Source organism: Artemia franciscana, chromosome 1, assembly GCF_032884065.1.
Source record: "Artemia franciscana chromosome 1, ASM3288406v1, whole genome shotgun sequence".
Lineage (NCBI taxonomy): Eukaryota > Metazoa > Arthropoda > Branchiopoda > Anostraca > Artemiidae > Artemia > Artemia franciscana.
This window is the reverse complement of record NC_088863.1, coordinates 31,546,338-31,561,038: the sequence shown is the minus strand read 5'-3', so window position 1 is coordinate 31,561,038 and position 14,701 is coordinate 31,546,338. Positions and strand designations below refer to the sequence as shown.

Below are 14,701 nucleotides of genomic sequence, written 5' to 3'. Positions count from 1 at the left end.
GTGTGTGTGTGTGTGTGTGTGTGTGTGTGTGTGTGTGTGTGTGTGTGTGTGTGTGTGTGTGTGTGTGTGTGTGTGTGTGTGTGTGTGTGTGTGTGTGTGTGTGTGTGTGTGTGTGTGTGTGTGTGTGTGTGTGTGTGTGTGTGTGTGTGTGTGTGTGTGTGTGTGTGTGTGTGTGTGTGTGTGTGTGTGTGTGTGTGTGTGTGTGTGTGTGTGTGTGTGTGTGTGTGTGTGTGTGTGTGTGTGTGTGTGTGTGTGTGTGTGTGTGTGTGTGTGTGTGTGTGTGTGTGTGTGTGTGTGTGTGTGTGTGTGTGTGTGTGTGTGTGTGTGTGTGTGTGCTCAAGCATTCTAGTTTTTAAGCAAAAGAAGCTGACAGAGAAACAGAGGTCAAAGGCGGGGACAGAGGCAGTAGAGGAAACAACTAGAAAACAGGAGACTAATAGAGAAAACAAGACCAAAATCAGATACATAGAGGAAGTTAGAGAAATAGCCAAACAACATGTATCTGACAGGGAAATAGAGCCGAAATAATTGAAGACAGAATAGTCCATATGGCTTAAAAAGGCCATTAAAAGAAGTGAAGGAAGAGTAAAAGGCGGGAACCCTATTTTAGATGTTTCAAGCGCCTAATTCAAATATATGGAATTTTGCAATTATTACCAGAAGAAAGATCATAGATATATGTTTATTTCTTGTTTTTTTCCCCCAGCGGCAATGTGTCGAGCCAATCGTTCTAGAAGATCGGGAGTGGGCTCATAAGAATGGAAATAAAAGCTTCTAGTGCCCATCTTAAGTGACCAAAAAGATTGAAGCGCAACTAGCTCCACTCCCATGCTATTTTTTCCCTAAAGACATCCGATCAAAATTTGAGATAGGCGTTTAATTTAGCATAGTTGAAAGATCCAGTAACTATGCCTTCTGGGATGTGATGACGTGCCATGCTTCTGGAGAGGGGATCCTGTTAGCTGAACAATTTGTCCATTATTTACACAACGTATTTGTGATTGGGAAACATATATTTGTTTTTTTGGGGGGAGTAATTTTCTGCAAAAGTGGATTTTTCAAGGGGACAATTTTCACTTGGGGAGAAAAGTTTCTAGGGGGAATTTTTAAACAATGTTTTAAATGGGACATGTGGGAACTTTCTGGCATAACTTAAAAAAATGTTCTGAAATTAAATAAAACCACAGAGGATTCTTCAAATGAAAGTAAGGAGCAACATTAAAACTTAAAACAAACAGAAACTACTCTGTATGACGGGGACTGCCCCTTCTTCAACCTTCGCTCTCTATGCTAAAGCTTGACTTTTTCTAATAATTTTTTAATAAAGACTGCTTGAACACAAGGGCCATGGAATTTGAATGAGAAGTATTTTTGAAAAACTTTAAGACTTCAGCATAAAGATCAAGGGTCGAGGAAGTGGCAGCCTCTCCCTAATATTTAGAATAAGTTTTATTCTTTTTAAGTTTTAGTTTTTGTCCTTACTTTTGGCTGAAAAAACTTACTTTTTTCTTCTTTTTTCTTCTTTTTTTTTTAAATTAAAAAAGGCCTTATGGTGAATACGAAAATCATTACAACGATCCAACAACAAAAACAGTGGGTAATATTTCAGTTGGGGATACTTCAGGTGACCTAAGGTATAGATTATCAGATTCCCACGGATCGTACCGGCAACTTCCGTATATACTAATTTTTGAAACCGTCTTAATGAACACCTTTTCCAAATTCCAAATGTAGGTCCCAAGAAATACAATACTCCCTAGACGAAGTCGTCTAGAATTCTCCTATATTTGGGAGTCACTTAAAAGGGATTAGGTTTCATATATTCGTCGACTGCCAAAAGACTTTATATCTGGATAAATATGATTTTTAAGGGTTTTTTTTTTCGTTATTTTTTTTCAAAGTGTGCTATGCGTTATCATGCGGTAATTAGTTAATCTATGTTTGTTTGATTAGTTTTGCAAGTGCCTAGTTTCTGTTTGTCTTGAGTTTTAAATTTACTACACTATTTACATTTGATAGAGCGATTTAGTCTTTCTACAGTCATTACTGAAAAAGATACCATTAGTATGTCATTAGCAGCTCTACCATTAAAGGGGAACATAAAAAATTATTCATCACCAATTTTTCTCTATATTTGTTCTCCATAGATGCCTTCTTTCAAATTGGTGAGGAGTAAATTCACTCGTTTTAAAATTTTTTATTTCTATATTCCAGAATACAGTTCTAAAATTAAGTTTTTCAATTTAATCTACCCATTATAGTAGACTGGGGAAAGTATCAAGGTTTGAAATCTGTTAAGTCCGTTAATTCTGATACATAAATACTAAATATCTATTTAATCTATTGAGTCTAAATATACTCAGTTAGGAATCTATCTAAATTTTATTTCCCCCCTCTCTTAAATTCCAAAACGCACCCTAAACAAAATACTAGTGATTTCGTAAGAAATATCGAGTTAGCTGTTTTAAATTTAAAAGAGATCTTGGAACTAAATATTCCTATAATAGATCCACACTTAAAAAACAAAAATAAAGCCAATTTCTAGGTAGTCTCATGGTAAATTCGTTAACTACTTTCTATGAAAATGGGGGGGGGGGAAACTACTCGGAAAATGGGAGGTACAGAGAAACTAATCGGATTTTTAATCAATGAAAGGTTCAATTAATTATAGAATTTCAATTTGAGATTTTTTAATTGAAATTGTAAATTCTACAATTCCAATATATTAAAAACTTTGCACTTTAAGCTCCTATATATTCATTCTCTGCAAATATGGATATTTGTATCTTTCGCAAGGAGAAAGATCGGTGAAGTCATAAATTTTTTCCCAGGGTTGGTCACATCGAGCAAATGGTAATATAAGATTGGCAGAGGGCCAATTCAAACAGAGAACACAAGTTCTAGTGACCTTTTAAGTGAACAAAAACTTTGAAGAGCAGCTAGCTCCCCTCCCAAACCCCTTTTTCTCCCAAAGAAATCAGATCAAAATTTTGAGCGATGCATTTTGTTCAGCACAGTTAAGAAGTCCAAAAGCTATGCTTCTGGCGATGGCATGACTCCCCTGGCCCCCTAGGGAAAGGGGTCGAAGTTATGCAATTTGCCTATTGTTTATACATTTTGAAATATACAGACATTTCTTGGGGGAAATTTCTATGGGGGAATCATCTAAGAGGAGAATTTTACCTGCGGTGGAAAGTTTTAGGGGGAATTTTCTAGAGAGATTTTCATCGGTAGAATTTCCTAGAATTCTTACTCTCTCTCTCTCTGACTACTAATTTACTCAATTTTATACACGAAGAGAACATCCGGGGGGAATTGTCCGGGGGAAATAATCAGTGAGAGAATTTCCTTGAGGATTTTCCAAGATGAATTTTCCACGGAAGGGTTGGGAGTTTTCGGCATGATTATGTAAATTTTAAAAATCATTAAAATTTACATATAAAACCAGCTTTTTTTTTAATGAGTGTTTTCAAGGGAATGATCCGCAAGAAAATTTTCCGGGGATATATTCAAAGAGGAGGGTACTTTTTGGGGGGAATATCCTGGGAAGGAGGGCTTACGCGGTGGCAATTTTCAGTGGAGAATTTTTCACGAATTTTCAGGCATCATTTAAAAACGATCAGAAATCAATTAAAAAAATTAAAACGAATAGAAATTATTTCGTATATGTCCACGGTGTCCCCTCTTCGAGCCTCTGCTCTTTATGATACTTTTTTTTCTCAATTATGTAACAACGAATCCTGAAACAGAGAAGCCATTTAACTAAAATACAAAGAATTCTTAAAATACTGAAATAAACTTTAGCGTTAAGTGCGAGGGACTGAGGAGGGGGCAGCCCCCTCATATGCAGAATAATTTCTGTTCGTTTTAGGTTTCAATGTTGCTATTTACTATGAGTTGAAAAAGAAAATTGTTTTGCCACCATCCTGAATTTATATTTATTAACTAAACTGTTACTTGTAGGCAAAAAACAGCTCAGAAATACGAGAATGCCTTCTCACCTTCAAGACTCAGGACAATTATACGAGCATCAACACATTGACAATAATAACACCATATCTTCGGGAATTGAATTCAGGTGTGTTTTTTGACTTCAAGTTTTTCAAAATAGAGATAACTGCAAGGAATTTGTCAATAATTGAGCCAGATATATTGGATAGACAGTCAAATGATGTTCGTGAGGCTTTGCAATGTCTTATAATCAGAAGTGATTTGCTGGAAGTATTGAACGAACAACAGTTTTCGGGATTCAGGAATGTATGGGGAATTGAAATAACTGGAACAAGATTAACCAGCTTGGACATGGGCTTTACTTTTGATAGTAATTTGCGTGTGTTGAAGTTAATGAATGCAGGCTCTATAAAAACTATTGGCCGCGTGCAGGCCAATATTATGGGTGAATATCATTTTGAGAATACAAGTCTAGAGTCATTACCAACAAAAATGTTCGAATACAATTTTATTACTGAACAGCATGTTGTGTTCAAAAACAATCACAATTTAAAGAAACTTCAGACAAATGTTTTCCAAGGTGGATACGATGCTTTAAAGATATTTTTTGAAAAAACCCCAATTGAAATCATTGAGCCATACTTTGTTGATTCCCAGAAAACCCTTTTTCAAATTCAGCTTGGTGGGAATAAACTTGGCTATATCAATCAAACTGTCTTTAAGCCGATATTGGAAGACTGGCATAATAGAAATTTATCGAATTCTTGGATAAAATGGGACATAGATATAGCAGGTATTGATGAGGCTACAAGTGACAGAATATCATGCGACTGCGAACTGGCATGGCTCACAGCTAATCCCCCTATGGCAAAATTTGTAAAAAATGCAGTATGTGTTACCGGTGAGACTCTAGAAGAATTTGTGGGTAGTGGTATAGATATGTGCTACGATTGCCCATCCTCAGAGGGTCTCTATCCTCATCCCAGTGACTGTACAAAATTCTATCAGTGCTCAGATAATAAGGCTTTTTTGCAGGTAAGAACTCACACTCTTTTTTGGCTAGAAGTAGTGCTTATAAAGAAGTGCTTTTCTAAGTAGTAGTTTTCTAAGAAGTAGTGCTAGTTTACGTCAATTGTAATGTGCATAATATCCTTTTTTAATGTTTTTTCATTTATATCTTCTGCTTATGAAAATTTAGAAATTTAAAGGAGCAAATTTCGTTAATTTGTTAATTGATAAATATTAGATATTATTTTTTTGCTTGCTGAATTAGCTTGTAAATAGTGAAACAACTTTTCTTTTTTTCAAAATTTGGTTTTATCGGACATTATCCAATTTTTTTTTTTATATATGTGTTCTTGAAACAGGCTCATTCTAAGAAAATTATACAAAGGATGAAGAAATCAACAGTTTTCATTATTTAATTGGCTGGAGCCCCAAACATACCCTTATATATATGCTTAATAGTGATTAGGCTCGTATTTCTCTGAAATTCAAGGTGTATGTGTTTATGTAGGCCAAAATTTTCGACAAAGAAGTTTGGCGATTCTAGGAAGATTTCAGCTTGCTATTTTTTCATCCTGTAGACGCCATACCGCTAGACAGGAGCAATACAAACTAAAAACTTTTGGAGGGTTTATGTACTCGATATTCCACTCAAGTGTTGCACCAGAAGAAAAAAAATATTCATTAGGAAATAAGATTAGCGTCTGATCTTTCTTTTACTATTGCGTCTGATGTTTCTTTTACTCTACTATTAAATGTATGCAAAAGTACCCAAACTATGTGTTGGACGTGTGCTTATTCAACTATAAACAAGAAAACAAAAGTATAAATTTATCAATCTTCCCCTAGAAATAACCTCACCAGTCTACATAATAAGCAGAAGCACTTATTTTCCTTAATATTGTACTATTTTCACTTCTATATGCTATTTTCACAAAGATTTGTTGAGCCCTAAATTAGGTTCAGCGATTAATTTAGGGTTTGGTAGAAGTCAATTTTTATAGGAAATGATCGAATACATATTATCGGCTATTGCTGCTGGTTTAGCTAGGACAACAAATAGTAGTGATCCCACAGGAACTCATGCAACTCTACCCCAGCCTTAGAAACAATCCTCAAAAGCATTTTACCGGTGAAATTTTAACAGAAAACGATGAGTATCAGAGGAAACAATCACAGAATTTTGCTATGTGAAGAAGGGGACATTCATGCGAACTTTCCGGCAAAAAATAAAGAAATTAAATATTTTACAATAAAGCAAGCTTCTATATATATGTTGTTGTTTTTTTTACTTCAACTCAGTCCGTTGTAACTACCTGTGCCTCGTTCTAAGCTCCACTGACGAAAATTAGGCTGTTTGAGAAGCTGTATAAGGAAAACTAGAGTTGTATTCTGGTCATCGGAAAACACAGCTCACCTCTTAGCTTGAAAACAGGCGTCTGTTCAAGGGTTTTTTGCAGCTTTCGACCTTTTCAACTGTATGGTAGATTACGTCATGAACAAATCAGCGTAACGAATCCTCTTGGGCTTCGATTATCTCAAATAGATGATGAATTTACAACGCATATTCTACTTGTTGCTGATTCTGTTGACCAGCTGCCTCTTGCCTAGGAGTATTTACTTGAAGAGGCAGCTAAAATGAGCGTAAGAATAAACAGCCAAAGACAAGGATGATGGCAATTAAGCCTTCAAGAATTATTCTTTTCAGACGAAATTCTCCTTTTCTTCATATCCTTGCGCCATTCACTCCTCAAGTAGCTAAAAAACGGCAAGGTAGCAGTGGTGTACTTTAGTCAAAATCCTGGAGGGGGGGGGCAAAATCGAAGCTCATTTTCCCAAATCAAGTGAAAATGACATTGAAGAACAAAAAATGAGCCATACTGTACCATAAAGGGAAATATATCATAGGCATTGCAATAGCGATGCCTAAGTAAAGAACGATGTTGACATATTAAAGAAAACTGATATATTTCTCTGGAAGTTTGAACTATGCAGGCTTATCTTAATTTTGACGAGATTTATTACAGAAACTAAATATCAGCTGGAGGGGGGAACTTTGGTCATAGGGGCCAAACCGGGGTCTTGAAGGGCTAGTTGTCCCCCTTTCCCATAGCAAATTACGCCTCTCAGTGGTAGTTTTAGATTTTATTCGGTTTACTATCAGATATACCCTAAGTCAAATCTCTTTTCATTATGGTACAATCTTTTTGTCTTAGATAGAAAAAAACATCTTTACTATCATTGCTATGTATCTTGACTATTATTACAAAATATCATTACTACAAAGGAAGTTTAACTTCAGTGTCTTAATTTCCAAAAGTTGAATAGTATTTGTCAGTCAGATCATTTACATGTTTTATCGACATTTGAAGGGTAGACGCATCAAACAACCGTGAGGTGACGTATCTCTTAAAATCCGTAATAAACCTTTTCTATGTAATATTGCACATGCTCAAGAAGTTAATTTAAAATCATAATTCAAAACCTTGAAAAAGAAGGAAACATTGTTTAGAATCTAACATGCATGATTTAGCTTGAACTGTCAATGTTGTATATTGTACATGCACATTTCTTTCGTTATTTTTTTTCAAAATATAATTTAAAATAACACCTTACTTGATTTGTGTCTTACGATTTTTTTTTCAGAGCTGCCCAGAAAATCTAGTGTACAATGAGTTTGAAGAGTACTGCGATTGGCCCTATAACGTTGCCCCGCCTTGTGGGACCAATACTACCATATATACGTCTACCTATGGACCGCAGACAATGCTTGCATAATACATAATTTTTGTTGTATATCCCATTTAACTCCATGATAAATAAAATCTATATTACGGGTGTAAATAACACGGTTAATTTAAAGCTCTAGGGATGCAATTACTTTAAATGTAAGGACAATGCAGCTCTTTTTGGATCTCGCCAAGTACCTTCTAATAAAATCAATCAGAAAAAAGTGGAAAATACGCACATTTTAGCAAGCGTAACAATGAGACTATCAAACTATGGGGCTCAATAGTAACAAAAACCCTAACAAATGGAATTTTTATATCAACAGATGTATCAAAAGAATCGATTTATTATACTAACTCCAAATATGTAAGGTTTGTTAAATTTAGTTTTACCCATCGAAGGCTCTGAGCCTGAGAAAATTTACCTGGTTTTCGAAAAAAGGGGAAAGCACCCCTTTAAAGTCAATGAATCTTAATAAGAGTCCATCACCATCAAGTCAGTGAATCTTAATAAGGATCCCTCACCATAAACACCATCAGATCTAGTGTATCAGAGAACCCTACTTTAGAAGTTTCATGCTCCCATCTTCAAAAATGTGGAATTTCGCATTTTTCTTCAAAAGAAAGATTACGGATACGTGTTTATTTTTGTTTTATTGGTTTTTCCTCTCCAGGGGTGATCGAATTAAACCAGATATCCTGTAGCATCGGGAGAGGATCGTTCAAATGGAAATTAAAAATTCTTGTGCCCTTTTTAAGTCGCCTAAAAGATTGGAGGGAAGCTAGACTCCTCCCACGCCCTTTTTTCGCCAAAGTAGTTCGATCAAAATTTTGAGATAGCCATCTTGTTCAGCATTATTGAAAGGTTCAATAACCACTCCTTTAGAGATAAAATGGCCCCCACTGCTCCTGGGGAAAGGTCTTAAAGTTGCGAAATGTGCCCATTTTTTTTAAATATAATATTTGCTATAGGGAAGTATCCATACATTTTTTGGGTTGGAGGAGGGTGAATTTTCTAGTGGGGAATTTCTACGAGGAGATGTGATATTTCCAGGGTGTGAAATTTTCACGGGATATTTTACACTGGGGAAATTTCCAAGAATTTATATACAAAATCTTTTTTTTTTCTTTTTTTTTACTTTCTCTTTGCAGACTCAATTTTACATGTGGATACGTTAATGGTAATTGCCCGTGGTAAATTTTCACCGGGATTGAAATGTCTAGAGGATCTTTCGTGGATGCGAGCCAGATTTATCAGCATTATTTAAAAACGATTGGAAATTAAATTAAAAAAAAGTTTTTCAACTGAGAATAAGGAGCAACATTAAAACTTAAAACGAACAGAAATTATCACGTACATGCTGGGGGGGGGCCCCTTCCTCAAGACCAAAGTCTTTATGTTAAATTTTTACTTTTTGTTCCAGTATTTCAAGAAAGACTTTAGAAAAACAAGGGTCACATAATTGGAACAACAAGAAGCTTTTTCTAAGTGCTTAAAAAACTTTAGCGTGAAGAGTGAGGAATTGAGGGGGGGGCAACCCCCTCATACATGTAACAATTTATATCCGTTTTAATGTTGCTTCGGTAAATCCGTTTTAATGGCACTTGATATTTACCAAGTGACATAGGATAGCGATCCTAAATTCTGTCGGTCTGTCTGTCGGTCCCGGTTTTGCTAGTTCGGGCACTTCCAGATAAGCTAGGACGAAGAAAGTCGGCATGCGTATAAGGGACCAGATCAGATTAAATTAGAAATAGTAATTTTCCTGAATCGATCATCTGGGGGGGGTGGAGGGACGGCTAATTCGGAAAAATTAGAAAAAATGAGGTATTTTTAACTTACGAACAGGTCGGTCCTTCTAAATTTTATATTTAGAAGGATCACGTGCCTCAGAGCCCTTATTTTAAATCCTGACTGGATCCGGGGAATATTGGGGGAGTCGGAGGGGAAAACCGGAAATCTTGGAAAACGCTTAGAGTGGAGAGTTTGGGATGAAACTTGGTGGGAAGAACAAGCACAAGTCCTAGATACGTAATTGACATAGCCGTACCGGATACGCTCTCTTTGGGGGAGTTGGGGAGGGGGGAGATTTCCAGTGCTTTGGCAAGTTCGGTGCTTCTGGACGTACTAGGACGATGAAAAATGGTAAGCGTGTCAGGGACCTGCACAAATTGACTTGATAACAGTATTAATCGATTTGACCCTCGGAGGGGAGGGGCTGGAGGAAGGGAAAATCGTGAAGTGGAGGTATGTTTATCTTACGAATGGGTGATTGGATCTTAATGAAACTTGATATATAGAAAGATCTTATGTCTCAGATGTTCGATTTTCAATTTGGAACATAGGGGGAAAATGGAAATCTTGAAAATCGAAAATATTGGAAAACTTTTAGAGTGGAGAGATCGGGATGAAACTTGATGAAAAGAAGAAGCACAAGTTCTAGGTATGTGATTGATATAACCGGACCAGATTCGCTCTCTTTGGGGGAGTGGGGGATTTCTAGTAGTTTGGTGAGTTCACGAATAATTATATTTTATAGACAAAGGATTGACATAAGCGGACCGTATCCGATCTCTTAGGGAGAGTTGGAGGGATTTCTAGAGCTTTTGTAAGTTCGGCGCTTCTTGACGTGCTAGGTCGATGAAATCCAGAACTCTAGTACCGAGTCCAATTTTAGATTCCAACCTCGTCACAAGTGCCATATGAGCTCTTGGTTCTTGTTTTTTATTTGATCGAATATAAGAAACAATCTAGGTATTCTCCATTAGCCATATATTTTACGTTATTTCGTGACAAACAAAAGCATTTGGAAGCTTATTTAAGTGTTTTTTTTCTTCATGAACTATACTCTGAAGGTAAGGCTGTAGCCAACTAGATAAGCATGGGACCTACTGCATGCGTAAAACGTCCCAGAACGTCAGTTTCTTTTATAACACTTTATGATTTTCATAGAGTATGCAGAAGGTATAATATTGCATTATCATACTTGAGAAATGGTCAGTGTTTACAGATCAATTTTTTTGTTTAAAAAAATCCCAAAACACTTAGTAGCCATTCTTCATCGTGCCTGAATGGATAATTTTAAGTTTGTCACGGTCTGGTTGCGGATACTTCGATTTCTTGAAATTTCGTAGTTATGATCATCGAACAATGAACATATTTTGGAATACATTTAAAGTCACTCAAAGTTCTCAATATCCCTGGGATATCAGTCAAGAAGCTATACATTAAGAGATGTAAGGCATATATAGGCTAAGAGATGAGGATGCTTATCAGCCAAAATAATGTTAGCCAATTTCATATTTCCATTTTTATCAGTAACAATGTCTATAGCTTCACTCATTCAAGCAAGAACAGGACTTAATCAGTAATCAGACCTACTATACTTCTATCAGTGTGGTAATCACTTCCAGTAGCAAAAGATTGATAGAAAAGAAGCTCCGATGTAGCGACTATCTCACTGGTAACTAATTTGTTTTAGATGTTGCTCCATCGGTCAAACTGAACTTCCAGATGCTTCGAACCAATATTTTTTCTAAGTATGCATTCGACGCACTTTTATTCTTTTTCTAAGAGTATAGTTGATATTTCAAAATGGCACTCCTGAACTGCTAATTGCCTGACATGAGGAAACTTGTAACTTTTCATTGTTCTCGTAAGAAAGACCGTCAATAAAGGCTTTCTCACTGGCAACATTGCTGCAATGTTTTTTGATCTGTTAAATCCTTGTAAGCTTACCTCTTTGTTCTGACGTGTCTGTACACACGGAGGTGCTACCTAAGCTCAAGTTGGGGCTTAGTGAATCTGAGTCTTGATGAACAAAAGCATTATCATCGTTTGACTTACTTTCGTTTATTACCTGCTTTTTAAGATTCCTTCACTGAATTCTTCCATTTACTCTATTCTTCTAATAAAGTTTTCTTTCTTCGTGTAATATCTTCCAAGTGTTAATTCATGCAGAACTTTGGCGAAGAGCCGTTATCCCTTGCGTAATTTACACGAGTAAAGCAACCAATTTTTGTTCCAGTGAGAAAATATATTTTAAATGTCTATAAAAGTAATTGGAAAAAGTGTTTGACATTCTGATTATAATCCACCATCCCACTAAGACTCAGAAATTCTAAATAAAACCGCTAAGAAATGCACTCCAGGGAGTCCCTAGTCCCTTTTACCAGCAAGGTGCTTGCTCTTATATTCAATTAGTAAAAAACAATAATAATTTGTGATGTAAGTAAAGAACTAAGTTGAAACATAAAACGAATAAAAATTATTGCCTTTCAGTGCGTGCCGTTTCAAAATTAACTAGCGAATTACTAGAACTAAAAAATAATAAAAACGTCAGTTATACCTGAGAAACTAAGCTTACTTTATGCTTAATCCTACTTGCCTTGAGTTTTCAGTGAAGTCCTGGCTAATTTTATAGCGATATAGATTGAAGAATGATAATTTTTGTTCAAGTTAAGTTTCGACTGTACTCTTTAGTTTCTTAATAGAAAACTGTTTTTCTCTTTTAATAAAATCAAAAAGCATTAGCTTAATAGCATGATCAACAACATATTGACCCTTCGCACCGTCATTATTAATTTTATTTCAACAAAAAATAAGTGTTATAGGTTAAATTTATCTCTAGAGTTATTTTGAATAATTTTCTGCAAAGTAATTTAATATATTTGAGCAGTAATCGTTTCTGAATTCATTATCTAAAGCCCCGCATCAGCTTAACTGCTACAAAGGAGCCATAGAAGAGAGCAAGGGTCAGCTCAGTTTGAATTTCTCAGGGAAAAGTAACCCTTTTAAGCCTTCCTTTTCCCCCAAGACCCTAGCGTTAATGATTTGAAAGGCTTAAGCTCATGAAAATAAATTTAAAGAACATATTCAGGGGTTTTTTAATTTCGGAAGCAATTAAAATCAAAAATAAATAAACTTCAAATATATTAGAGGGGGGTGTATCACATTCCAATCCCAATAATAGGCGTTATTAAACAAGCACAGATTTACTCAAAAATAGATACATGACATCTATGTAATGTTTTTAAATTGTTGATTTGAAACTGTTTTTTTCTTTTTTTTTTTTGATTGGAAAAATATTAATATTAACTTTGTAACCAAAATTAAAGACACATGTTAAAAACAAATTTTTATGAAAGAAAACATGCAATTTTTATTTTCTAAAACTAAATTTTGGCATTGAATTGTCCAGAAATCTCCTAATTTTTTTTTTATATGTTTCGCCTGGTTTTTTAAACCCTGGAGGGGAAACAATGATAACATTAATCCATAAATAATATTTAAACTCAATAAAACCTATACAAAAGGATTATCAAGTTTATACTGCTTATTCTTCTTTCTGTAAAACCGAGAGCTTGAAAATCATAGCATCCATTGGATATTCTGCCGTCTATAAAAGCAGCGGATTTTAATGGATGCACTTTACAAATGCTTTTTCTTTATTTGAGATAAATATTGACAAAAACTTTTATACCGTTGTTACAGACAAAATTCCTGATGCCTTTTCCAATTTTAGTCTTTGCTTCTCAATTACAAATCGATTCTTCAATAGATCCTCACTTTTACTTTTCGTTTTAATTTTCTTGGTACACTCTTTGATTTTTTCTCTAACAATTTCCTTTTTGTGTTTCCTCTTGCATTGGCTTCCATTAGCAACATTGATCTTCCACTCTTTGTTAACCTAAAAGATTTCTATAATTAGCTTTAATGTACCTTTGTACTTTTTTAGAGGTATAAAATTTTCAAGCATCCCCAAGACTGAAGTAAACCTCATTTACCTTTTTTTAGAATACTCCTGTAAATATTCTGCTGATCTTGAGCCTTGGGAGAAGATTTGGAATTCTCCATCAAATGTGAACAGAATTATAGTTACAGGATAAATAATATTTTGAACATAGATTGTTAATGATCAAACCCGGTAACTAGTTTTAATTTATATCAGCAGCTACCATGTTACGATTATAAGAGTAGTCACATTATAGTAGTAGCACATCTAATGGCTTCAACCTTATTTTCATCAGCCATAATATCTCAACTAACCCAGAATTCACATATAATTTAATTACTATTGTCTCGAACTATTTTTTTTTCTTTCCCCCTCTCAAATTTAAAAATAAATGACGTTTCATGGTACTAAAATTTGAATTTATGGTTTAGAATACATACTTTTTCGTTTTTGTTTGGTATTATTCGCGATATGTATCGAATACCATCTGATCTTCTTTTGATCTTCCATTCGATAGCACCTGTACCTTCTACTTCTTCAATTTGACTTCTGAAATTCTTTTTCTGCAGATGACGTTGATTTTTCAGGTTTTTTAAGTCTTTATGATAAAGAGTACGACGAAGTGAATCTTGAAGGTTTTGGTTATTTGCTGACGGAGCAACAAATACAGGAACATCCACTATTTCATTTATATTTATAGAGCTTCTGCAAGTTTTACAAATAATTGTGTTAATTTCAGTTGTAGGAGACTCATTTATGACCTGCGATAGTTCAAGCACTGATCGATCCCTAGTAAACGAATAGGTTGTTGTAGAAAGACTTTTTTCCTTCTTAGGTTTTTGAAATCTTGATACGCAATGTTTTTTTGTATAATTGCCCTGAAGAAATTGTTCTGAAGTCTCAGTGGTATTACTATCAACTTTAAGATCATATGGCGTGTTGTAGATAACATTACTAGCAACTGATTCGATGATTGATTCATATATATGTTCTACGTCTTCTCTAATGTCTTTACCAGACTCTTGATTATTTGACCTCTCAAGCATCACGTCACATTCCAGTTGAAAGGATTGCATTTTCTTTTCGATCTGAAAAAAAGTCCGTCATCTTAGTTGAAATTATCTCGAATCTTTCAGAAACAAAATGTATTTTAAAAGTCTTCACACTCAAATGAAAATTCAGATACATCAGATGTTTTATTTAGAGAACAAGTACCGAGCCAAGGAGGAGGCACAATGCAACAGAAAATTCCAGGTGGTACTGGGGAAGAAAAAACAATAA

The 14,701-nt window shown here is 35.0% G+C and overlaps 2 protein-coding genes across 3 annotated transcripts in view; one reads left to right on the top strand and one right to left on the bottom strand.

Moving 5' to 3' along the window:
- The window catches only part of LOC136028558 (uncharacterized), a 17,556-nt gene extending 9,753 nt beyond the window's left edge, over positions 1–7,803 (top strand). For both annotated transcript variants that reach the window (XM_065706413.1, XM_065706407.1), the window contains exons 2-3: positions 3,964–4,986; positions 7,603–7,803. In XM_065706413.1, the coding sequence (XP_065562485.1) occupies positions 3,964–4,986; positions 7,603–7,734 (1,155 nt within the window). In that variant the 3' untranslated portion in view covers positions 7,735–7,803. The remainder of the gene's footprint in view (positions 1–3,963; positions 4,987–7,602) is intronic.
- A 5,297-nt stretch (positions 7,804–13,100) lies between these two features.
- Positions 13,101–14,701, bottom strand: part of LOC136028548 (uncharacterized) — a gene marked incomplete in the record, with an annotated part of 245,638 nt that continues 244,037 nt past the window's right edge. The window contains 2 exon segments of the mRNA XM_065706396.1: positions 13,101–13,375; positions 13,861–14,508. Of these exon segments, the coding sequence (XP_065562468.1) occupies positions 13,163–13,375; positions 13,861–14,508 (861 nt within the window).